Below are 26,432 nucleotides of genomic sequence, written 5' to 3' on the forward strand. Positions count from 1 at the left end.
CTCTAATTGGAACATTTTTCTTTCAACTTTTTCCCAACTTAAGGGTGGATAAACTAAGAACTAAATAAATACTACTTAAGCATCGTTCTAGAAACTAATGTCTTATTTTCCAAACTTACTAAATAGTTAACATGTCTATTACGTACGAGTATTTAATTTATTACATAACACGCAGAAACAATGACACATCTGAATTCTTGGCAGCCAGAGGTATGAGTAAATAGTTTAAACATTAACATATTTACCTACAAAAACCTAAATGACAAGCAACACAATCAATCCATCGTTACATTACGTGTTAATTATATTCAACGGTATATAAAATTATCATATTAAGTACCGCGTATGTTCCGACTATTAAATATTATTAATAATACTCCTGAATCAAAGGGCGGCCGTGTTAACCGCCGTGCCATGTAAATAGGGTTGTCATTTTCAATTTTTGTTCGTTCACACATGCCCCGAGCACCGCACTCAACCGAAACGGGACGGATTCCAAAGGGTTATCGAGATTAAAGAGTGGATTTTTTGGATAAAAATTGAGTAAGTTTCTTTCTTTCACTTATTACATCGACTTCTATTAAGCTCTAAGCCTAAAAGTAACAATAGGCTTGCCTTACGTAATAAAAAATACCATTAACAAATTTTTATGTCACTACATTTTGGTTACATCCATAAAGCATGTAACAGTGTCAAAATAAAATGATAAAAACGACTTTTTGCCAACCATATTGAGGAGTTCTCAAGAGTATTCAGTGCGATGTTTTATGGCTGTTTGCTTGTTTTGTAAATGCCACCGACACAAGGCTACAAGCAAAGTAAATTAACTTGCCAAATCTGAACTTGAACACGAACATTATTTACACCAACAATAAAATTGTGATGTCGCACACATTATATTGTTTCCGCAATTAGATCGAGATAATGCATTACTGCGTCATAATATTCAAATATTGTTTATTGCCATTGACACCGCACCAACCTTCACGTGACCGTAAATTCGCATAATTGTTTTAAGCACCTCTAAACCATGGATGCGTTTCATACTTTATTACTTTAAAGTGATGAACTATTCGCGTTTAAGAGTACTTATTCTAGCTAGTCGTCCATTTGTATGTAAGATTCTCGGTATTAATCTAGAATGCAACTTTTACGAGAAACAATAAAGTTTTTCGTCGCGATCTAACATAAATTCAAAACGATAATTCCGTATAAAGTCGCCTCGGGGACGTTTAACAGAATGGCAAATAAAACACAACTCGACTCCAACTATCAATAACTGTGTGTTGTTTAAAATTCGTCGCCCGTCAGGGATTTGGCACTTGGGCACGAGTTTCGAATTCATAATACTTTTTATAGCCACCATCTTGATTTGGATGAATTTGATGTATCGTTGTTCTATCTGATTTAGCGTGTTTCTGCATGCCATCAATGCCGTGCGTGGCATCTATTCTTTTGTTAAAATTATAATTTTATTTTATTCTTTTCTATTTTGAATTCGAATAAACATTATCACAAGAATTAAATATTAAATTAAACAATTTTACTAATGCAAACGCTAGGTATACTTAATACAATTTGATTACAATTATCATTTGCCACATAAAGCTCGATTTTAATTCAGACAGCAGTCGACTAGTATCAGTGTCATTTAGCTCTCTAGTGAATTGACGAGACAAAATCCACTAGTTCGTAATGGGCATACAATCATACATTCGTACATTGAAGCACTATGTGTATATCCAAATCCTAATATGTTTCGACAGCTTATATAGGTACGGTATATGTCATTAGAAGGAAAACCTCAATTTGTCAAAATCAGCATAGTGTTTCTATTTAAATACTGACGTTAATCCTTTTGCTTTTAGTGTAACAGGAAAATTGTTTGTGTAGCTTTATCAATAACTAATAATACTTTCCATACATAACCAATACTATAGTTTATAGTCCAGCAGGAGACCGACATGAACTGTAGATGTTGTTCAATAATCAAAATTCAATCCTAAAAGGTTTTACACAGAGTCTCTTTCTCAAAATCGGCTAAACCTTAGTTTCCAGGAAAGCTTTCTTTACTTAAAGAGTTCAACGTGGTTGCAATAAGTAGTAACAGTTTATTCGACCCAATAAATGTCGCCTCGGAATACCCACCTTAGTAACCCATTTCCGAGGTAAACTTGCAGCGGGAAAAGCAACGTGGGCAATGTTTTTACAACCTTTTTTATGCCGGCACTAGTTAGAGACTAACCTTAGTTGACTTCCAGGATTTTAAAACAAGAAGAGTAGAAAAAGAAATTTTTACATAGAAATTCATAAAAAACTATCGAATTACTCGTTTTTTATCGTAGTACATAATATAATGTTAATTACACGTACTTTATGACGTGTCTACGTAACTCAAAAGACATGTTGATCTAGCTCTTGGACCACTTAAACAAACTACCCCTAATAAAAACCGACTACGTAATGCTACGCCAACCTCGTAGCCTCTACGCCGTAGCCGTAGCATCCCTATTTTAGTCCTTTTTTAGTGAGCAATCAAACTGACGCCTCGGTTCTAAAAAGCTGAAATCAAATTAGGAATTAAAAGGAGACCTGGATTTAGGATACTAACCTACACAAGTAGAATAGGATGTTACTGGAACGAGACAGACAACTTTAAAAACATTAGATTTTATCTGAAACAGTTTCGGGTCGTGTTGGTTGGCACGACACGATGTGCCAATGACTTTACATACTCTTTTATCTTCCATCTCTTAACCAACTTGTGAAGTTTCTAATTGCCGTAACCACGACAGAAGGTAGTAAGCGCCATTTAAATACCAAACAATGTTATTATACGCATTTTTTGTTACCTAATTAAACTTTTATTGCGTTTTTTTATGTAGTTTTTGCACATTTTATATTATACAAGTTTATTAAGTTAGCACTTTATACCTTTTATTGTGCCACTTAATCCTGTAAATGGATGCCTACTTACTTAGTTAATTAAACAATTACTACCTACTTCAATGAGTTTGGGCCGGTTGGATTTGTGATGTTACTTATTTAATTTTATCGATGTTCTTTTTACTGTGAACAACGAAACAATTGTGTTCTCATTTTCTTAACTAGAAGTTGCTAAAGATATTTTAATATTCGTTTTCGTTGGTTTTTCCCCTGACTGAAATTTTACGTTTTCAAGTTTAGCGTAAGCAGCTTTATATAGTCTTTCTATAGATCTGGTTAGGTAGGAACCCACTGGTATGGTATTTTACTATATTTGCAGACCATTCATCTTAGCCACGAGCTCCTTCAAAGATACAAAACACGTTCCCTTAATAGCAAATAAAAAAAAATCAAGTTCCTCACTATCATATCGGTTTCGGTATCACATCGGTTTTATCTTAATGATGATGTTCCGTACAAACTCAAGGTCAATTATTACTTTATGCAAATCATTCAACAGTTTCTATGAACGCCCATAAAGTATGACAATATTTTAAAACGGATTATGTGTTGCTAAAATACAAATTTTTATAGTGTCAATATTAAAATTTTTGAGTAGACTGGCGCCTTAAAAGAAATAAATTTTATTTAAAAGTCCTCCTTTAAGATTATAAATTGCGTCTTTGAAATAAAAATAGCATTGTTATTTAAATCATTAGATAACGTGTAATTTAAAAGTATTAAAACCTCTTTCCCCTTCGTTCTTGGGTGGTACTCTTCAGCTTTATAATATCACACTAATGTTATAAATGTGAATGTTTTGATGTTTGTCCTTCAATCACGCTGAAACTACTGAACGGATTTTGATGAAATTTGGTATACAGACAGGGTATGAGCTGACTTGGGTAATAGGATTTTTAATTTATCTTTTCAATCCACGGGAATGAGGGCTAAGCCGCTCGCTGGTAGAAACTAGTTAGTACTTAGATTAATTATGTACCCAATATAAAAAATAACTACTACATTCTGAATAGATAACCAATAACCGTATCACTTACTTAGTAAAAGTAAAAAATACCACAGATTTAGTTGCACATCTTGATTAGATTAGATATTTACAAAATAATATGATAATGATGTCTACAGTACCTATCTACATTCATGTCATGGAGATAATATATGCAGAAAGCCAGAAAATGTATCGAAGCTCCACACATTTGTAATTATTTAGCAACACAGCAGTAACTAGGTATTTAACACGTGATCGTTGAAGGTAATAATTCGGTATTCATTAAGATTCCGGCAGACAGTGTTTACTCAAGTGTATACGTACATATAATACCGCCCGGCCTTGGAACGACCAATTTTATGTTCCATACAACACAAAGCCAACATGCTAATTGAGCACTTGATTTATGTCATGCAATATATTAAAACTGTAGTAATCTGGGATGAAAGGCATATTTACATTATATCCTCCGTTACATAAACATACAATTAAGTACTTATTTTATTGGCGCGAGAAATTTTTCATGTGCCGCGAACACCGTGGCGAATGTAATCAATCCTTTTGACACGGCAGGCGCTTGAAAACATGATTCCATCAACACATGAGATGGCGATTAAATTAAAAACAATATATTGGCTATTTTCCGCAAGGAAACCGTGTTTATTCACAAGTGTATCGAGGCGATAGCTGCGAACGCGTGCGGACGGCCTCTCGCCCTGATCACTCAAATGTCTGGCCGCAATTAGGGCTGCCCTCCGTCCCGTCGTACGGACATCGTTCTAGTTTTTAGTACGGTGGGGTGAACGGTCGGCGAATATCCGAAAATATCCATTCGGCAAATTTGCCCGATCCTATAAACCGTATCGAAGTCTCTGAACAGCTAATAGTTTTAGTGTAAACGGTACCGATATGAACAGGAAAATGTTTACTGAAACCGCAATGAAATAGCAGTTTTAGGTTCTTTATTATATCGTTAGGTACACTCGAATGGTTTAAATTGTGTATTCTTTTAGCAAAACTACACTTTAGGAACGTTTATGCATGAACAATATTCGGAGCTATCAATTTTTATTTGTTGCTCGTATCTTTACTGCGAGTGTGTTTTGTAAATTGAAAATTTATATTTTGTAGGTAGATATGCAAGTAGTTTCACAATGTTTGCATATTAAAATTTCTCTTTCGATTAAATTAAATTTTATCTTGTGTGTGCAACTGTGTTTAATAAGACAACAGAATATATTTTCGAAACAAGTAAAAGTATTCTGATGAGTCACTTACACTTACACGTGTCAGTTTGCAAAGCGTTCATAGTACCAACATAAGTAATACAGTGTAGACAGGCAACGTCCTGGTGACCCTAAGTATGGGATATAGAGCGGGTCGCCGGCGCCCCAGGGTGCTCATTTTGCGCACAGACGCGACTAGGCGACTAGCCGCCGCTGTTGACAAGCCCATTGTCAATACTCTGCCTTACGCTAACCTACCCACTACCCGGCACCCAGTGCCATTCAGGACATCGACACACTTCCCTTTTTAGGTGATTATATTTAGAACAGGGCGTAGACACGACTTATTCTAGATTTTATGGTAATATGAAACTCGAAGTCCTTTCTTTGTTCAGTCTTTGTTATAGAAACGTTTTCGCTTTTTGACGCAAGTATCTAGCTCATGAATATTGGATTACGAATGATGTTTTAACTTAACAGAATGTTAAATTGGATTCCATTTCAACTTGGGATTTATTTACGCTGTTTTGAACATAATCATAGTTTTGTTTTGATTTACTGAACCGGACTAAAATTCCCATGAGAAACCACTTGTTGGTGGGGGCCTATCTACGAATTGCTGACTCTGTTTGAAATATGCACAATACGCAATCATACCTATTTATTGGTACATGTCATATTTTACGGTATGTAAAATAATAATCGATTCTCTGATTATAAATGAACGGAAAACCCCGTAAGTGGTACGGAAAGTTTTATGGCAACATTTGAAATTGACGTTAATATCTGTCAAAGCTGACTTAATGGCGGGAGAGCAAACGGTTGAGCACAGATGTCAAACGTTACTTCAGTGGTAATTATGTCAGTGTCGTTGTTGGGTCCTACCCACGTCGCATCGCCCGTCGATAAAAGCGTTCGGTGGTCCTACTTCTCGGCGGTCGTTGCTAATAGCCTGATTGAATCCGGATATTGTTATTGATTAAACATTACACTGCTATACAGCGACCAACTAGCATTGTTTTATTCATCCCCTTCAACCTTCTTGCTTAGACATCCGCAATAGAATGAATGCTAAATATTTTATATAAACTCTCAGTCAAACAATATCATAAAAATAGCATCATGTTTAGATTACCATCAGCTAATATTTATTCAAAAAATTATCGCGTCGACCGTCCAAAAATAACGTCATCTCCTACATCTAAGGCCCAAACTGCAAACAAGTTCACATAGTAATTAAACTTAGATCTTCTTAGTCATCATTTAAATATAATGTACCTACTTATACAAAAGAAAATAATCTTATCATTATAATGTCATAAGCGTAATCTCACATTAACTTCTTTATCTTTGATAATATGTGTATAATAATACTTATTTTAAAACCTTTACTAACAGCAGTTTTGTTTTGAAAAAAAGGCTTAGTTCACAAAAGCGGTTGCCGGTGATGTAGTAGGTGGCTACAGTTATAAAACCATTAACTATGTACAGTGTTTACTGCACGATAATAACACTCGATGAATCGGTTCGTGCATCGGAGGGGGCCAACCCTACCCGTTCAAGGTCGCAGGGGTGAGCAAAGCGTATACGATTTGTTTTATTTATGTACACTACGCTTTACGATGCGCGCCTCTACACGGTCTGAACCTTGCTGAATAAATAAACGTTTTAGTGACATTGTTACAACATTATTGGTGTGTTTTTCTGTAAATTGCCTTTCGATTGAATTTGCTTTTGGTGAGATCGATTGATTTTTATTGTCAATAAAACTAGTGATCTTATATGTCTGTCAAGTTTGGAACCAGTAATAAATCTTCGATCAGTTTCGTAACTTTTAATTTAGACGCAATATCACAAAAGTTCCTATAATTTAAGATGTCTAGACATTATCTTTATGCCCAAAACGAATAAATATCAATTTGAATGTAATAAATACACTATTTTTTATTTCTTTACAACACGTCTATCTCTCAAGTGATAAATGCAAATTAACACTTCGCCGCCGTTCGTTGTGGTAAGATGGCGGGGTGTCCAAGCTATTGCCGCCTCTGATCGGTTCGCAATAGGTAGGTAGTAGGTACAGTCTACACTAGAAACGTTTTGCTTCAACGAACGACTTTTATTAACGTTTTCCACGAAACGCGATAATCGGAATTGCTTATTCTGTAGCTACGATTTGTAAATATGACATCTGGATTTGTTACAAGCGCGCTTGTAGGTCTTACGTCATATTTGTTTAGGTACTACTTAGGCATTTTGTTGTATAATCTTTGTGTAATTTTTTTAATAATAGTAAACGTAAATTCGTTACCTATTATGCATTTTCCTTTTAACCCCTCATAAAATTAACTATTTTAAAATGTAGGCAACACTTTCCCCGTAGTGTTTATAAGTTAATAGTTCTAAAAATCAACGTTACAAATTAACAAGTCTATTACTTCATTTAAGTCCCACTTAAATTCAATTAACCATGTTTTCTAGAAAATGTATTCTTTGCGCGACATAAAAGTGCACTAAACTGCACATAAATTTGCATGGGAAGTGGAGTTCTTGGAAAATCCTAATAGGGTGCCTGTGTCCAGTACCTTTGTACCTTACTAACTACTCCTTTACTAAGTCATAACGATGTAAAAATAATGTCCAGTCCAGACACATTTTTTCCCCATTGAGTCGCTCCTACACGTGTCTGGTAATCTGGCGGAGACTCAACTAATGTATTAATAGTGCTGCCTACGAAGTTTATTTAACACAATCACAGAGACGCGTGACTCTCCAATCGAAAATTACAGGAAAGACCAATTACAAATAGTGATGTGAGGGTAACGCACGCGAGAACGACAAAAAAGTCGCGATAAAAAAACAAGCCAGCGTGTAGTCGTGTCTAACCAATCCGAGGGCGCTGACCTCGCGAATCCGCGTACCTACACACTTTTTGCTATTTCACGTTTGGAAACACACTCGTGCGTCAACCGTGTAACTTTTTACAATCAACTCCAATATATTATGCGCTTTATTCTATGTTCTATTTATAAACATTCAATTTTCGACTTCGGTTCATGTTTAGCGACAACCTTATTCAATTTAATATGACTAAGCAAATAACACGGTCTTGCTAACGAGCCGGATGTGAGAAAATCCTAATTGTCACAAACATTTAAAATAGAAAATTCACAGAGAAAAAATGTTCAGTGAAAAATTATTATGTATTTAAACTCGTATATTTGTCTGTCTTCACGTACCTACCTACAATGTTCGTTATTTACGATGCATAAATTACACGCATGTGTGATACTTACGTAAATAATTTAAATAAAAAACGACGTTCTTAAAACTTCAGTTGTAGCATTTAAGTTGACCGTATTAATAAGAAATATGAACTGGTTACAAGTACCTACCTAATGGGTGTTTTTCACTAAGTATTCATTATTCGGAATCATTATACGATTGCCACACAATTGGCCGCGGTCGTTCACATTGCGGCTTGACCCCAAACAATCTGAAATCCCATTGAAATAACCGTGATTGTACCTCTACCCAGTACCTAAATACTTGCAACAATTTTGATTGAGACAGCTTAATACGACCAGTCAGTGATAATGCACACCATACTTGATAAGATAATATAGAACACGTATTTACAGCCCTACTATCTAAATCTGTAAAATACAAGTACCTATTATCTACAATATTTTCAATTATACGTGTATCTAATTCATACAAGCTAATATTAACGATACCATTACTGTGACTACATTAGTTCGTCGCATTTGTTTGTTTTTGTAATTGAAATAATATTATATAAACATCTTACAATTAATCGTGGAGTAAATAAAATAAACGTTCCACTTCTACCATTAAAATATGCCAAAAAGAAAACTTGTACATCAATAAAAAACTTTCCAAAAGTATAATAAACCTAATAAAACGCGACACACTACTCGATTTTAAAAGAAGGACTGCCAAATACATTTATAATAATATTCGTTATTCAAATAACGTTACTAAATAACAGTTATTTGACAAAAACAACGAGTCACAAAAAGTAGTTGCGACTTGCGATAAATATTATTCATTGATAAATAATTTCCCAACTCGTTTCGTTGATTGTTTACAAGATTGATTCTTAGTGAACAGTAAACTCGATGACGTTATTATGTTGACTTGTGTACCAAGTAATTGGTTTTTTCTAACGACTGCCTCCGCTCTATAGAAACGTTATTCCCACGGGCCGTCAACCGAAACTATCTAACGCCCGCAGCAATTAACCAAAATCCTTAATGGATATATTCAGTTATATGCAGTGTATCATTCATACAAAACGTTGAAAAACGATCTCAATTAACACACTTGTTGCATTGGATTCAATTAATTATCGGGTTTTGACGTTTCACGGTTCATCAGAAATATCTAAGATCCGCGTAGCACCACAACAAAAGATGAAATACAATACTGTTGAGTTAGGAACCTTAATTGAAATCCGGAAAACAAGATTTGCCTAGCTAAAAACTCGCTCGTTGTTTACAGAATTGGTGTTTTTACATAAAATACCATCTGCACCGGAACGAAACGTTAGCGATATACCTAGATTGTTTCCATTTCACGGTCGATCTGACTAGTGTGAATAAACTCCACGGCACGGTTCTAAATTCAAATCATATCGAATGACCAATTCAAAATTCGAATAGCGCTCGGCATTTTCTGTAGGCCAGTTTAAAATTTTATTGATCTCGATTTGTGAATAGTTATGGTCATCTACCAGCGGTTCTATTTATTTTAGGATTATTATAGAGGAATGTCCAGTTTGACGCACAACAATATCCGAAACGATAAGTCCGACGAAACGAAAACCTTTTACGATCATAACCACTGCGAGTTTTATATGCCTATTAACATGTAAACGTAGAATAACAGCACTTCTCGCCATTTGATAAGTTCAGTAAAAAACCTATAAACTGAATAGGTACTCAATGAGTTAAAAGAAAAATTTTAAGCATAAAAAATTAAGATCAACAACAGTCTTAAATAATAACGCCCACGCAACGTCTCAAAATTTTCTTGTGTGTACACAAAGAGCAACAACGAGCCGGCGAGTCATCGAGTCTGAAATACAACTTGCATAATTTGTGTCTATTAGGTAGGTTTATTTAAAGTGTGCGTTCCACGCAGCTTCAATTATACAATAGATCGTAGCATTTGCCACGGTGGCATCATCCATCAACCTCGGTGGTCCACATTACGCTACTGCGCGACCGTTACAAATTCGCGTTTGAAAAATTATGCCTCTATCCGAGAGTCGGAGCGGCCGGTCGGGATCATTTTCTAAAACGCTAGTTGTGAGTACGCGATCATACCGCTACCGTTCGTTCGGTTAATCTTGTTCATTCAATCGCTCGTAGATTACATCGTAGGTACGTCTGGCTTATTAATCTGTCTGAAACTTCGAATCAGGGGTTTGGAAGACTTTATTTACGATGCGGGGATTCTCTCGGATATTGTTTCTTCCAGAAATAATTTTCTGATACCCAATATCTCAAATAACAACGATTAATGTGGAAAACTTATAAGTAAACAATAAACTTATTGTTCTTTTGAACAACTTTTTTTCTTCTTTATTTATCTTAAACGAACTGGATCAGTTTTCTTACAAAATTGATACTAAAGACCGATTAAGTGTAGATAGATGTAACTATGCAAGAATTCTGCATGTGTTCACAACTTCTTTGATCATGAACTGTGAAATGTTTTAGAAGCTGTATAGTGGTTGCGTCGAACTTTGTCTAGGGTTTACAGGATAAAACAACAATTCTTAGGATATAGGTAGTCAAGACGATGTAGTGATCACAGAACATTAAATTCAGGAATAAGTTAAACAAGTCTATATTTAATTAGTATTTAGTTACCAAAATACTGATACAACGCTGACGTTTATAAGCCTTTTTTAAGTGTAAAGAATATTATGTTCTTTAACGAAAAATCATACCAAAATTAAGTTAGGTATCCCTAAAAATACTTTTTCAATCAACAAATTCTCCTCGGTAATCTGGGGGTAAAAATCTAGATTTATACGTGTCGTATTGTCAATTTGCGTATAATTTAGGCAGAGGGGAACGCCTAACCCGACCGCCTCCTGTCAACTCCTGTCTACGCAGCCCGGAGCCATATTAAATGAAAGCAATCACACATTTGCAAACTGAATAAAAATTCCTTGTTAACATTTTACAGACAGTTGTTTGTTTTACGTAGATAGATGACGTAATGGGCGCACAAGCTTCCATCAATCTCGCTTGTCTCGCGTAGAGAAGTAAATATAGCTTCCTACTTATAATTGCAGATTCCACGATGTAATAACATGGACTTTACATGCAGAATACTGCTTAGCATATCTATCACTAATCCACAAATACTTTAAAATACTTATTACACCAATATCAACGATGGTTCACAACGAAATGCACAATCTTACAAGTACAGGAGAAAATATGGCCACAACCCGAAGCTGAGCTAAGATTGGCTAGTTAAATATTAATGATAGAACCCGCTAGAGACTCTAAAATAGTATTGTACATTGTAAGCCAGCAAACAAACATCGTGGATAAAGTTCAGATTTTAACAGACTTCAGAAACGTTTTATAAATAACTAGAACAAAAGGAGAAATGTAACAATGGAGCCCAGTTTACGAGAAACCTGTAAAAATGAAATTGTGCAAGGAAAACTCGTTTATCATTGTTACAGTACAAATCTTCAGAAATAGAAATGTTTAGTTACAAAGCGGGTTAATATCAAATTAGAAATGTCGCTGAAGAAAATATTCGTCTGTTTTCTGCCAAAAAATACATCCAAGTTTCGCATTTGACTAATGAAACTTGATCCTAAAATCGTCTATGATAATAGGTGGCTTCTAGGGGTACTAGGTTGCTAATCGCTTGCAAGTGTCGAGCGTCGCGCGTCCGCTTTTTGTGGTGCAATGTGCGGCGGGTCTAATTGGCCGCTCCGTCGCTAATTGAACGGTTAGCCGGTACTGGTCCTAGCAGTGTTTGTTAAACGATTAAGCGGCTTATTAAATGTGATTTGTGGATTTCGTTCTTTTCTCCTTTTGATGGTTTGATTTAGTTTCCTGAGCAAAGACTCGAGGATTCCATAGAGATAAAGTTAATTTATCTTAATAACAGGGTATGCAACTAACCAGAACAATTCGCTTAATAAATCATCTTGGTCGAGTTTAACAAAAATATTTTTAAGATGATATTTAACTGGTTACATATTTTAGTACAACAACAGTTAAATACGTATCCTTTCTTCATTTACAACGTATTATAGCCTAATAAAATAATAAACCCAAAACAATTAGAATAGAACAAAAAAAACAATGGCGCTAGATAAGCCCATACAAAATAAAGGCCCACCTTTCAAAAATAACAGCTTTAGAGCAGAAGATTTAGAGTATTCTCCTGGCTATAACATTACAATGAAACCGGTAGATAAATATATAATAAGTACAAAAAGTTGTTTCAGAAATAGAGCCCTTTATAGTATTGCAGCTGCCCTCATACCAGCTCAAGGCAAACCGCCCGCTTCTTTTAGGCCCCGTTTTGCAACGTAAATTGTTTTTTTTTTTTCTCTTTTAACCAAAGACTACAGAGCTTACAATGGCACGGATAAGTTTATGCCTTCTTTAGTTTATAGACTGTAATGGAAGTCCGTATTAATTAATTTATGAAGGCAATTTGATGACTAAAACGGTATTGAAGCGGTTATTTAAGTAGCTAGGTTGTTTATAGCGGGTTTTATTGAAAACAACTGTTTCTGTTTCATTGATAAGTACTTATTTTTTGGTTTGTTTATATTTTTTAAACCTCTACCTTGTTTTGAAGTTGTTAGTTTTTTACACTCAAATATTTAGGATGATATTTGAAAGCCGTTAAAGACTATATAGTTCTTGTGGTATCTCCACAAACTGAATTGACATACCTAATATCCTTTGGGAACCTGACACAAATAGTTACTTAACATAAAGAAAGTGTCTAGTATCATTGATAACTCCTTCGCGATTCTAGATCACTAGTGCTTCCAAGGCCGAAAGGAATTGAATAAAAATAATGTATAGGTACACTTATTCGCATATTTTCTGTCTGGTCTTATTGCTCTGAATGCACCTGCCCCGACATCACTATCTCCGTCCTTATCTTGTGCATAATTTCACGATGTAGCTATCTCTTTCTATAATATCACATGTTTGTTTTTATAGCCATTATTACCGGTGTGATTGTGATCTAAATGAATTAATGAACACTACACAATGTTTTATGATATTTGTAAGATTTTTTTGACTACTTAATAGGTGTTGGTTGTATACCAATCAGGTTTTAGGGTCGAGTTATAAGTACGTATTTCTATTGATAGTAGTTCTTTTCACGCCAGGGTCCCCATAAAACGTTTCTTCCTCTGTCTTGAACGGTTTTACGTCCAAGCCTTCCGGTTTTACCTCCTCCTCCACCTCTGGTTTTACCTCCAAGCCTTCACACAACTTTGAGATGTGAGGCATGGCCAACAACATGCAAACCTTTTTTTTTAAAACTTTTTGATCTCTATTACCTTACCCCCAGTTCCTTAACACGATAACCGCCACGTCGATCACTTGTGACAGACGCTTAGCGGAGGATTTGCCTTCAACAGTTTTATTTCTGCAAGTAATGCTTAAACAATTCTTCTAATGGGTCATCCTTGATAAAGGATCAGTTCAAATTAGGTTTCTACTTTCCTACGTGATTAGACGCACATAATAGATAATAGAAAGATAGCAATCCTACTTACCTAACAATATCTAGGATAATTCTGATACCATCATCATCAATCGTCTGTAATCCTTTCCTTATCTAATTCTATTACCTAATTAAAATACTTAGTTGGCATAACTTATACGCAATTGTTCTAATCATTTTTATTCATAAAATTAATCACTAAAGCAGTTGCTAAGCCCAAATCTCAAAAACGATTGCGATGCGTCGATTCGTCTAATTCGTTTTTCAAAATTCTTTTGAGACTATTACTCGAACAATTGACGAAAAAATACGACTCTGGTCAGCTAGATAACTAATTAAAAAATATGAATCGTTCTCTAACTAATTTATGAACAACTCTTGTTAAAGAATAACTAATGTTTCCTTTTCTTATCGTGTGGACATCCTTATGAATATGCATCCTAGTGAGGGTAATAGATAAGTATGGAATGGTCCGCTTGTTCCAAGTGGACCAAGTCCCCACCCTTTGGCTTTCAACCGCAATTCCTCTTGGAAATCGCATCCGGAACAATGCGACGACACTGCCCTTCTGAAAAATATACTTATTATCGTCGCAAAATTTAAAAGCAGGACTCTTTAACCATCCATTTATCAGTACGATTTTTCTTAGGCACATCAAAATCTCTACCTAATCTAATCTAAAATTAAGATGTTAAATGTTTTGAAACCTAGCCAAAACGAGATTGTAAATTGCCGACCGAAATTTCACTTTAAAATACGTTAAAATAAAAACTCATTTCTCAACAAGCTAACAGTAACAAACAATGATCTTGTAAAACAAATTATGTAAAAAAGATCGTGCAAGCCCGCTACAGCTCGAGAGGCGGTACGGTTGGAGTGCCGTACTCCAAGCTAGGGCCGCCTCCCCGCCGTCGTATCAGCCGACCACGAAGTTCGCAATAACGGTACGCGAGTGCACACTAGCGCCGCGCGGAATTTGACGGAACTATGTCGACAGTTGACTGATGCAATGTTTTTATTTTTGTATTAGTTATAGCCTGCCAGTTATTTATGATGTAATAATACATATTTATTACTGAATATTGAGTGTGTAGAGTTAATTTTTTTTTTTTAAATAAGGAAATATCGATGTCAGATAGGTTAAATTCTTGGATTATAAAATTAACACCTTTTTTTAAATATTAGGCATTTTGATTTCTTATGTCACCTACAACGTATTTACACATATGTATTTGTATGTATAAGGTTAATTCATTTGTATTTTATAAATATACACTCCTTTGGTAAAAATAGTACCTAAATAGACAAGACACCGACTTATTTCCTTACCAAAAAGTATCCATCCATCAAAAGTCTCACCAACCGTACATAAAAAACCGTAAAAAAATAAAACAACACTAACGCGATCGGAAGTGGTGGCGCACACTATCTACAAATGTGGTGTGAAGTCGTATCATCGCACTGTGTGTGCGGGCACTAAATGGTAACGCGACTAACTCGACACGTCTGCGCTGACCACATCCGACAGATGTAGGCAATGTACGTAGATACGTACCTAAGCACGATATGCGGCCACGATAAAACTCTTTCAAGTATTCTTTGTTCGTAATAAACACAGTTTTGTAAGAATACTTAATAGATTGTTCGGATTTATTACAAAAGCTAAAAGTTATTGGAATGATATTGATAACTTAGTGATTGAAGGGCAACGCTCCTGTGACTCCTCTGGTTTTGCGGGTGTGCATGGGTGGCGCTGATCGCTTACCATCGGGTGAATAGAATGCTCGTTTGCCACCTACTCTAAAAAAGTTAAGACTAGACTTTTTTTACTAGACTAGAGAGGTTTTGACGGAAAATTCGGAATGGTTGATATAAAGGACAGTATGTATGACGAATCATTCGCTGGTGCATTATACAAAGTCAACCTTTGCCGAGTGGCTACTTAAATTGAGAGTCCCATCTTAACTCAAGCAGAATGTACTCAAATCGTAAAGGAACCAGTTTATCCTATGAAAGTGTAAACCACACTTATAACACTACAGCTCTCAAAATACTCTGGAGTTAAACTTCCAATATCAAATGACCAACCGCTAGGTATCGGAAATTCCCAACTTCCTAGAAAATTGTTTACCGATATTTCTCCGGTGTGGAGGCAAGTGACTGAGCGAAAAACGGGAGCCCGATATCCATTTATCTAACTAACGCATCATCCAACATCCAGCTATGCATCGTTTCAACGATAACTCACTTTGCTCTGTTACCTGTATTTCGGCCAAAAATTTTCGCACAACTTTGGTATTCACACTTTCGGATTGTTGATCTAAAGTCACTTGATACTGACGATTCCTGCTCCTTAAATGACAATTTTATGCTTGAAGATGCGAAGACATATTGTCATTAAGAAGTTCTTACGTTTTTCTTATCTAAACTATCTAATCTAGATACAGAAGTATGAGATTCGTCAGTAACAAAGCCTAATGACATAACAAGCAAAATGCAGTCACAGTTACCGCATAAAGTTTTACCCTTCTCATATCTACACGTACTTTATAAAGGTACTGCCATTGACCGTGACTCCGTTCTCACAATACACAAGTCCCATTTCATCTCCGAGTAACATCTTATTGTTCTACACACTATCAGATTATCGTCGAAAGCTCGTAAAGCCGTTGGTGTTACGTCTGATCTACCTCCGCCGGAGTCGTATTGCAGTCCCAGCGGATTTTCGCAGCGAACAAATTGGATCTGTTACCTTTTGCTAGACTTATGACTAATGATTTATATCCTACGTATAAAATAATCCTATTTAATTAACAATATGATGAAATTAACGTCACCAAATTATTATGATTCACTTATAAATTTTAGTGGTTACATTGAGTTGGTAATGAATGATTCATGGTTTTCATCATCACTTTTTACTGATAAAACCCTTTTTTATTGACGTCATTTAGGAATCCTGACTGACAATGAAAGGAAAACTCACAGTCAATGGTTTTCATTTCCTGTATGTCTGTCTACGTTTTATATGTATTCGGAATGAGATTTGAAATGTATTTTTCTTTGTTACAGGATATTACCAGCCTGCGGGGCCACTGATCAAAGAGACGAGTGCTGACGCAGAGCGCACGCTCGCCAGATATCATCCACATTACCACGCGCCGCATCCACCGGTAAGGACCACAAACATTTCTATAAATTAATAACAATACATTAAAAATTAATTAAATTAAAATAGTTTTAAAGCTAAAGGCTTCTATTTGCCTTTCCGTCGCGCTTGTCAGAGGACCACCATTAAAAGCATAAATATTTATATCTGCTTTATTATATAAGACTTTTCATTAATGCACGGTTGTTGGTCCAATGTTGGCGCGGTGGCTGGGCAACCGCGACTTGTATGTATATTTGTAAACGCACCCACGACACAGGAGAAAATCCTAGTGTGGGGCAACGTTTTTAAAAACTTTGTTCAATCAGAAACATACAATAAGTATAGGTCAGAAAACTATCGATTCGCTTATTAAATAGGTTTTCATCCTCCAGGTACTGCAGCAATATGGTCCGCCATATTACCCTGATCTATGTTACGGCCGCTACTACCGGCCACCAGGGTCATACCATATGCCACCACCGCAGCCGGACGCACAGGTACGAGAACAAACTACAAAACTATGAAAATAAATACTTTAATAGTTTTTACGTAAAAAAATCGCATCAAAATTGGCCCCTATGTTCAAGATCAAGAGCTGCGATGCCACAAATACTTGTTAACACAGAGACAAACGACAGATATACCTGTCAACTTATTTTTTTTATTCTAAGCTGTCTTATACCCGTTTATCTTTATTATTGTTTATTTGCAGATGGTTGGTGTCGGTAGTGAACCATACCCACCACCACCACAGTATTATGGCACACCGCCATGTTACCAACACTCTCCCCAGAGGATACCATACGTAGGTCAGTACAATCAATTTTTATCATCACTCATGTTCGCATGTTCAAAAAAATGTGCATCATTTTTGTGCTGCTAAAAATATCGTCGTAAACCCGTTTGTAGATCAAGGTAATGTCTTGCTAGATCTCTAGTTTTAATGTATTTTCGCATTAAAATTCGAAATTTGATTAAATGCATCTGCACGACCTTCACATATTTATGCTGACATTGATTGTCTTTTGATACCTACACTTTATTACCGTCTCCACCTGTTTTCTAAATATATTCGTTTCTTGCAGAATATCGCGGATGCCCGTGCCCATTAAACGCGTGTCCAAAAAACGTGCTTATTGGGCCCGCTACTGGTAAAGCCCCAGCCGGTGGTGGCCCAGCAGACGTTTCCCCTGCTCTCGCGCCGCCCGGGGGCGCCTTCCGACCGAAGGTGCGGGCGTGCGCTCTTGACGCTGTCGCAGACACACATGGCAGCGGCAAGGTACGTCTACCTTTCTCAGTATGTATTTTTGTTATACGTTTTGCGAGATTAATATTTTAGGCTACAACTAAGATTTTTCATAAAATACTCATATACATAGTGCAAAAATATATGTAATATTTAACTTTCACTTTAATTGTTATAGGACCCGCCACTAGAACTGGAACCTCCAGCTGCAGCGGATGCTCCTCACCCTCGTGCTATGCCAGCAATGGGTGGTGTTTCTCCTAAACGTGAGATCTACGATGTTCGGGATAAGTTACGCATAGCTAATGACATACCCGGACCTGCAGAGGCTCTCGGACCACCATCACCCGCTCGCGGCTCAGCTGGAGCGTGCGCCCCACAGCCCCCACCTGTGGCGCCACGTCGGGCTCGCCTCGGCAAGGCCATGGCCAGGCGATCCCTTGTAGGCGATGACACCGGCCTCCTACTATCTACGCCACAACCTCCACTACTTGTACATCACAGCGATGCTGATGATGATGTGCTCGCTATTTCACCTCCAACGTGTGCTCCAATCGACCTCTCCTCTTCAGACGAAAGGTCGACCCCCCTAGTCGATGTTAAAAAGGAAAATGAAGGTCCGACGTATAACACCGCAAGAAAACCCGAAGCACAAGCACTTAGAGAACATAATAGCACTACAGTCATTGACGCTAACATCGTTCCTGATGCAGCTAAAGCGGTGAAACGAAGATATTCAAAACCCAAATTAGAGATTGATATGAAAGATACTCAACTTGAGGAATCTTGTAAGACGAATGGAATTGGGGAACACGTAAAACTCCAAAAGCGAAGAAAAGTTTCAGGGGATCAGACTGATATTCAGAGGGTAGAAACTGTTACTAAAGAACCCAAGAAAAAGCCAACTCAAGCTAAGAAAATTCCAAAATCGCCACAGGCCGATAAGAAAACTGTAAAACGGAAATCAGAAAGTGCGACGGGTGGCTCTAAGCCAAAAAAGATGCTTCTCGAGAATGATGAAGACAACAAAGTCAAAAATATTGTCGCAATCATCGATGAATCACACCCTGCAAAACCAAAAAATAAAAGTGCTTTACTTCTTGACAATTTAATTCGGAAGAATAGCATAGACCGGCCTGAAACCAAAGGCTTAGACGCTGAACTAAATCCAGCTGAACTGTTCCTATCTCCTACTGAAAATATCGCACAAATTAGTGCCAAGAAAACCTTAAACATTAACAACAATGTTGTAGACAGTGGAAACAATGCCGTTAATGGAGTTCGGGCCAATACACTTGCTGCTGTATCTCAATTAATAGGCAAGAAAATGGCTTGTAAATTAGAAAAAGTTGATTCCAAAGTTAGTCACGAAGTTAAATCAGTATTAAAACCACCCACCGTAAAATCTGTTCCTGAAAATGACCGTAAACCTTTGAGTAAAAATGATAATAACGAAGAAAAATTAAAACCTTGCACTAAAACAGAAACTGAAGTCCTCATACCTCAAACTGAAAAAGAGGTACCAGAAATATTAAAAGATAACATAATTTGTACTAACGCTATTGCGGTAGATATACCAGCACAAGTAACTATAACAACAAAGGAAAAGGAAGATTTTGAATTAGAAGTTGAAGAAATGGAAATCGAACACGCGGAAAAGATAGAAGACAGTGAGGACAAAAAAATATTAGAGAATGAAAAAGAGAAGCCAAAACCAGTAAAGCTGGATAGATCGACGATAAAGCGATGCAAATTTGGAAATGGAGAAATGAAGGCTAAAAATGTGGAGAAAGTAGTTAAATTACTGGTATCGAAGAGGCCGGCATTTAAGACGGATGAGGCAACGTTAGTAGTGGAGGAAGCCTGTGCGTCTCCAACGCCCACGGGACCAGGGATGCGGCGAGCAAGGCGGCGGGGTGCGGGCCACTCGCGCCGCGGCCGGCGCCCGCTCGTACCGCCCGCCCCGCCCGCGCTCGAACCGCACGCGCCGCCGCGCTGGAGTAATGGCTGGAACTGGGACGGAGAACATTATCTATCCAAAGTCTACCTCAATGTAAGTTCCATTGATTATCCCAGTGTTTAGATGGGCACTGAATGCGTATTCAATTTGCTTAAAATTATTTTAATATTTCAGAATGACTCCAAACTGGACCGCACGGCACGATGTTGGTCGCGCATGACACACGCTAGTGGCGACAGCGTGTCGCGAGGTGACTGCGTGTTGTTGAGGGCATCCCTAGCCAGAGCACAACCTTACGTCGCCAGGGTTGCTAGTCTGTGGGAAAACCCCGATGATGGTGAGATACTCTAAAATCTATACATACATGTCAAAATGTGATTAGGAAAAGTTACAGGAAATTAAATTGTAATCTCAATTTTGCAGGGGAAATGATGGTGTCTCTGGTGTGGTATTACCGGCCGGAGCACACGGAGCTCGGGCGACAGCCGGCAGACGCACCCGACGAAGTATTCGCGTCACGACACCGCGATGCCAACTCCGTGGCCTGCATCGAGGACAAGTGCTACGTGCTCACCTTCAACGAGTACTGCCGGTCAGTAAAACAGTGAACAGTTTACCTTCTTATAGTTAGACAAATCTGTTACATCAATCAGCAAAGTAGAAAACAGGCAAAATATTAATTAATGCTCTTTCTTGACAGGTACCGCAAACGGCTAAAAGCGGCTGAAGAAGGCGTCACCATCGCCCCTTCGATCGTACCTCCGATGCCAGCGAGCGAGGTGAGCCCGGCAGTGGCGCCCAACGACAGCCGCCTGCCACCCTCCGTGTCCCCCGAGCTGGTGCTATTCTGCCGCAAGATATACGACTTCAGGTCCAAGAAAATACACGTACCTAACAAATGAACTCCTGCGTGATATCGTCTGGATGTCGTTTATAAGATCTGTGTCGATCTGTGCACCGAGGACGAGGCGTCGACGCCTTACGGATGCGTCGCAACAAATTTTTACAAAGTATTTTATCTAAATGATGTGAACACCAAAGTTACGTTATGAAGTTTTATCGCGTTAGTTGTCGACGGCACTTGACTGTTCTCGGTGTAACACGGTGGGAGGACGCCGCGATGGCGGTCCTACAGACTTCATCGTTTCTTATGTAGTAGTGTCTCATTGCAAACCCTTAAATTAGTACAAAAACGCGTTCCCGGGTGCAAATCGTAGAATGTGTGACCTGTGGCCATTTTATGTGAAAATAAACTACGTAATCGTTGTGTTTAGTAATCGCCAATCGGTCAGTTTTGTTGCTTGTGTCGTGATTTGTCGTAGAAGTTTATTTCGTATCTAGACTTACAGTGATTTGCGGTATCAAATAATTTGGATGAATAATTATTTGTATCAAAGGATGCCTTTTTTAATGTGTAAGTAGTTATAAGGAAATCATGTTTGAGATGCATAATTATGTATAGCAATATATTTTTCTTTTTGCTTGAAATTAAGATGAGCGAATGTCCTATTTATTCTCATTCTTGTTAAAGTAATGAGATGCTGAGTACTGATTCGATGGCTATTCATTATAGCTGATACGATTTTGTATGACATTTAAGATTTGATTGGCTACTGGGAAATTGAAAAGGCATTTATAATGATTACAAACTTATGTTTAATTATGTACCTATTTGTTATATTGTTGCACAGACTTTATCTCGTTATATAGTCTGTGTATTGTTGTCAAGGTAGAGTCTATATTAAATTATTCTTTTATTTTAAGAGCGTAGGTGCGTGTGCGTGCTATATACATCGCGATTGGATCTCTTCTGTACATGGCGCTCGCGGTTTGATACATCACAGGCAATGGTGCGCATCGTAGCTCGCGATACACGTATCATGTCGAAGTATATTGTTTACGTTTCGAAAATATACGGGACTCTTACAAAGAGTATACAATTAAATTAAGTAGTTATTGATACATCACAAATTTTTGCAAGTTTATAATTTTATGACATAGAATCGTAATTATAATCGGATAACGGGGTGAAGGTTGCCTCAGTTAAGTTCCGTATCAATTGTGTAGCCCCTGCCAACTGAATGTAACTCCGTTCCCGTAGGCGCGCGATGTAATCTGCAGTCGTTTTTATACTTTTAAATATCAAGTAAATGATACAAAAGTATTTAACTTTAACCCTGCCTTCGAAGGAATTGATTTTAAATTGCATTTCGGCCTTTTAATATCCAACGTAGGAAGTAATTATTTCAATTAGGACCGGTCCAAAGTAGTTACAGGAAGACTGATTTTGCGAAAAGTTTTAAAGTGTTGTCTATTTATTTAATTCATTTAGCAACATTACCCGGACGGAAATTCAAAAAGATTAGATTTTTTTGTTTTCACAAACATGTCAGGCAATATTTACAATTTACGGAAAATAACAAATGGGAACATTGTAACATATTTTAAATGTAATATTAGTGCATAGATGTATACAAAACAAAAGAAAAACACTTCGGTGTTAAAGAGATATATTGTAAGACTATAATAGTGAAATCTCTTTATCATTAGATACATATTTTTAAGTAGTGCGATCGAAATAAAAAAATATATATTTAACGTTATATTTCCTACGTGGAAATTGAAGAAAGGGCATTTATAAGTACGTTTCAATTTGATTACGTTATCATTTCCTTCACTATTTCCTACAATGTATCTCTATATTGTGTTGACTATTATTTTTGTACATACTATAATTTGTTTTAGTATCCACATGCTATTTGTTACCCAGTGAGATTTGTAACCACTAACCGTATCGATAATTCCGAACTAATGGAGGTAATATTCTCTTTGATTCATGTGAAATGTGCATTCCGTTTAACGATAGATAAATGAAATGAATAAATCTGGAGGCATGCGATATGATCGTGTACGCAACAATTTTAATTAATCCAACACACAATTGTTCAGACTGTACCTAGGTACAGTCTACCCTAGGGTATTGAGATTGGGCTATTGCCCTGAGGATTTGTACTTATTGTCTAAAAATGTGTTTATAAATAGGTGCAAGTCCTAACCACACGCGAGGGGGTTGCCTATCAAATTTTAAATGTCATTTATTTATCACAGCAAAATGTTATATTTAGGTGTAAGTAGTGATCCTCAGGGTGGCATTTAAGTTTTAGAAACTAAATTATTAATTCTATGACAGCTAACTTTTTAATTTTTATTATCTTATTTCAAGCCACAATCTCACTGGTTGTCTATTCCAAAGCTTAAGTTGTCTATGTTCTATTTTTTTTTGTTTCTTTTCATTGCTTGATGCCAAAAATTTTAGCTGCAAAAATTCTATTATTCAGTAATGATGTAATACCAATCTCCTTCTATTTAGGTTAAAGGATGACGGGAGAGTCGGCGCCTGACTTTTACCAACCACGTATATTATAGTCCATACCTAGTATCTAGGTCAAAAGAACTCCCAGTTTTATAAAAAAAAAAACCTATTGAACCCCGTAGAACGCTTACTGTATTTATCGTAGTCTATGTCGTAGGTTATAGTTTTAGTGCACAAATACCTACAATGGACGCGTTACATTTGTTCATGTGCTGATTCGCCCGACATCAATACTCATTATTAATTAATCATAGAATTAATGAGTAAATTCCATAATAATACTATAAGTGAGCTCTCCCTTGCTTGTAGGAGGATTGTTTTTAAATGTTACCTGGACAAAGCGCGATTGCAACCTTCTATAGTCAATGATTTTAGCGTTAGCTCTACTAATAAGGAAATACCTTGTTTTTATTATTTATTTTGTTTCAATGAAAATTATATAGGTATATTTTATTATTGTAACCTACATAGTTACGTTGGCTGTAATTTAATATTGATGTAATTAATATATGTATTTTTATTTCAAGTTTGGTCTTTTATTAAACCCCATAAACGTAGCACCTAAAAACCCAAATATAGTTGACTGTTGATGAAGCGAAAGAGGTAAGCGTGGGAGAGCCATGCTTCGGCACGAATGGACCGACTCGACCGGAGTAACAGTGCCGGCGTTAGGGGTGGGCGTGATGGGGCGATGGCCCAGCGCGACAAAAACTACTACTTACACGTGATATTGCTTCCCTCAAGTGGGTGCCACAATATTTTCGCCCGGGGTGTCAGTGGTCCCTACGCCGGCACTGCGTTGTAATACCACGGCCTCCCAGAAAACCGACGGGAAAAAAGCTTGCGTTGTGTTTCCCAATCCCCAATTCTCCAACCACCTTTAAATTTCTAACCGAACCCCCAAAAGGCCGACAACGCACTTGTAACGCCGCCGGTGTTTCGGGTGTCATATTATGCTCGTTTACCGTATTACCATAAAAAAATAAGATCTAGCAATTGCCATTCCATTGTCTCTGCCTATCCCGTGGGAGACAGACTGTATGTATGTATGGTAAACTCCTAAAAAAAATAGCCCGAACCGTCATATCCTCACTAGATTGAAACCAGTTGGTACTAATCTAGCAAGCAAGAAAGCAGTTTATCCAATCACTGTAGCTGTCTACAATTAAACAACCAATGATGTGACATTAACTAATTCCCTATTGGAGGAAAAGACTCGCACTAACACCATCTGTTAAGCAGCAGTAGTAAAATATGTCCTATTTCTTCCTACCTACTTTTTATTATACTTGTTATGAAGTAGCAGTACATGAAGTAGTCAAAGTAAAGGGTGTCCCAACAAGAACGCAAGATTTAAATTTTAAATAAAACGCAGATATTTAAAAAAAATCGTGAAAGCTTTATAATATCGTAAAGTAGAGAGTATGAGGTTATCTATGGAACAATACATCGGGCAGATGGCTGCCGCTGGTTTGCTGAAACATACGCGATCTTTCCATGAAATTTTCAATGACCGTTTTGCATAAATGCTGCGGTATTTCATGAATACAGCGTCCAATTTCCTTTTTAAGGCTTGAGTCGTCGTCGGCTTATTCGCATAAACCATCGACTTTAAGAAACCCCAAAGAAAATGTCTAATGGTGATAAATCACATGATCTAGGCGGCCAATTCTGGTCTCCAAAACGTGAAATAACACGACCGGGACATGACTGATGCAGCAATTCAATTGTTTCTCTGGCTGTATGACATGTGGCGCTATCTTGTTGAAACCACATGCCTTCCAAATCCATTTCTTCAATTCGAGGTACGAAAAGACTGGTTATCATTTTACGATACCGAACACCATGATTGACTGTTTGCGCTTGACCTGGCTCATTTTTAATCGTGTAGCGCTCCATTTTTACTAACCTCGTACCTTATACTAACAAAAAATAACACGTGTTCAAATGTCAAACAATGATACTTTGAATGCCGCCAAATTTAAATCTTGCGTTCTTGTTGGGACACCCGTTATATTAAGGAGGTACCTAAATACTAATTTTGGAACAAATATGTAATTTTTTTTCACCCACATTGATTTTTTTGACCTCATGAAATTAAAAAGACATTAAATAGCGTGTCGTGAATTAAATATTAGGTAGGTAACATTTGTACTTTGAATTTCTTGCTAATAATGTACTAAACTATTTAGTATCTACATTATTGGCAGGAAACTCACGCACAAACACAGAATACGCTGGTGACCAGTGTATTCTGTGTGTAGGTACATAAAATTATTAGGCAAACTTAACAAAATCAGTTTCTCAATTGAATAACACAAAAACGCACCCACGACACAGGAGAAAATCCTAGTGTGGGGCAAAAAACGAAAAAAAATAACAAAAAAAAAAAAGTATAGGTAACTAGGGATAAGAGATGACAGCGAGCGAGGGTAGCTCGCTGCCCGACCAGAATCAGCCCCGAGCATACGGCATATCGGGTTCCGCGCGTTCCTCAAACAGCCATCAGACCACTGCAGATTGGGCCCAGTAAGGCTAATGCCCGACTCGGAGCTGCAGACTACCTAACGGCTTTACCGAGCAGGAGTAGAAACGGGGTGGATTTAGTCAGTAAGAGTCTGACACTCCCTCTCGCCTCACCCAAGGCGGCAGAAGTCATTAGATGATCTATCCGTTGGGACTGCAATACGACTCCGGCGGAACCAGATCAGACGTAAGACCAACGGCTTTACGAGCTTTGCCCCCTAAGAAAAAAAGTAGAAAAAAAAAGAAAAAAGCCAGA

At 37.2% G+C, this 26,432-nt stretch overlaps 1 protein-coding gene across 3 annotated transcripts in view; it reads left to right on the plus strand.

Annotated features, from left to right (window-relative positions):
- Positions 1–24,176, plus strand: part of LOC118267408 (uncharacterized) — a 217,635-nt gene extending 193,459 nt beyond the window's left edge. For all 3 annotated transcript variants that reach the window (XM_050694390.1, XM_050694393.1, XM_050694392.1), the window contains 8 exons: positions 16,993–17,093; positions 17,464–17,568; positions 17,784–17,880; positions 18,157–18,350; positions 18,496–20,370; positions 20,452–20,614; positions 20,701–20,869; positions 20,978–24,176. In XM_050694390.1, the coding sequence (XP_050550347.1) occupies positions 16,993–17,093; positions 17,464–17,568; positions 17,784–17,880; positions 18,157–18,350; positions 18,496–20,370; positions 20,452–20,614; positions 20,701–20,869; positions 20,978–21,179 (2,906 nt within the window). In that variant the 3' untranslated portion in view covers positions 21,180–24,176. The remainder of the gene's footprint in view (positions 1–16,992; positions 17,094–17,463; positions 17,569–17,783; positions 17,881–18,156; positions 18,351–18,495; positions 20,371–20,451; positions 20,615–20,700; positions 20,870–20,977) is intronic.
- Positions 24,177–26,432: the final 2,256 nt, after the last annotated feature.

This window comes from Spodoptera frugiperda, chromosome 6 (genome assembly GCF_023101765.2).
Source record: "Spodoptera frugiperda isolate SF20-4 chromosome 6, AGI-APGP_CSIRO_Sfru_2.0, whole genome shotgun sequence".
Lineage (NCBI taxonomy): Eukaryota > Metazoa > Arthropoda > Insecta > Lepidoptera > Noctuidae > Spodoptera > Spodoptera frugiperda.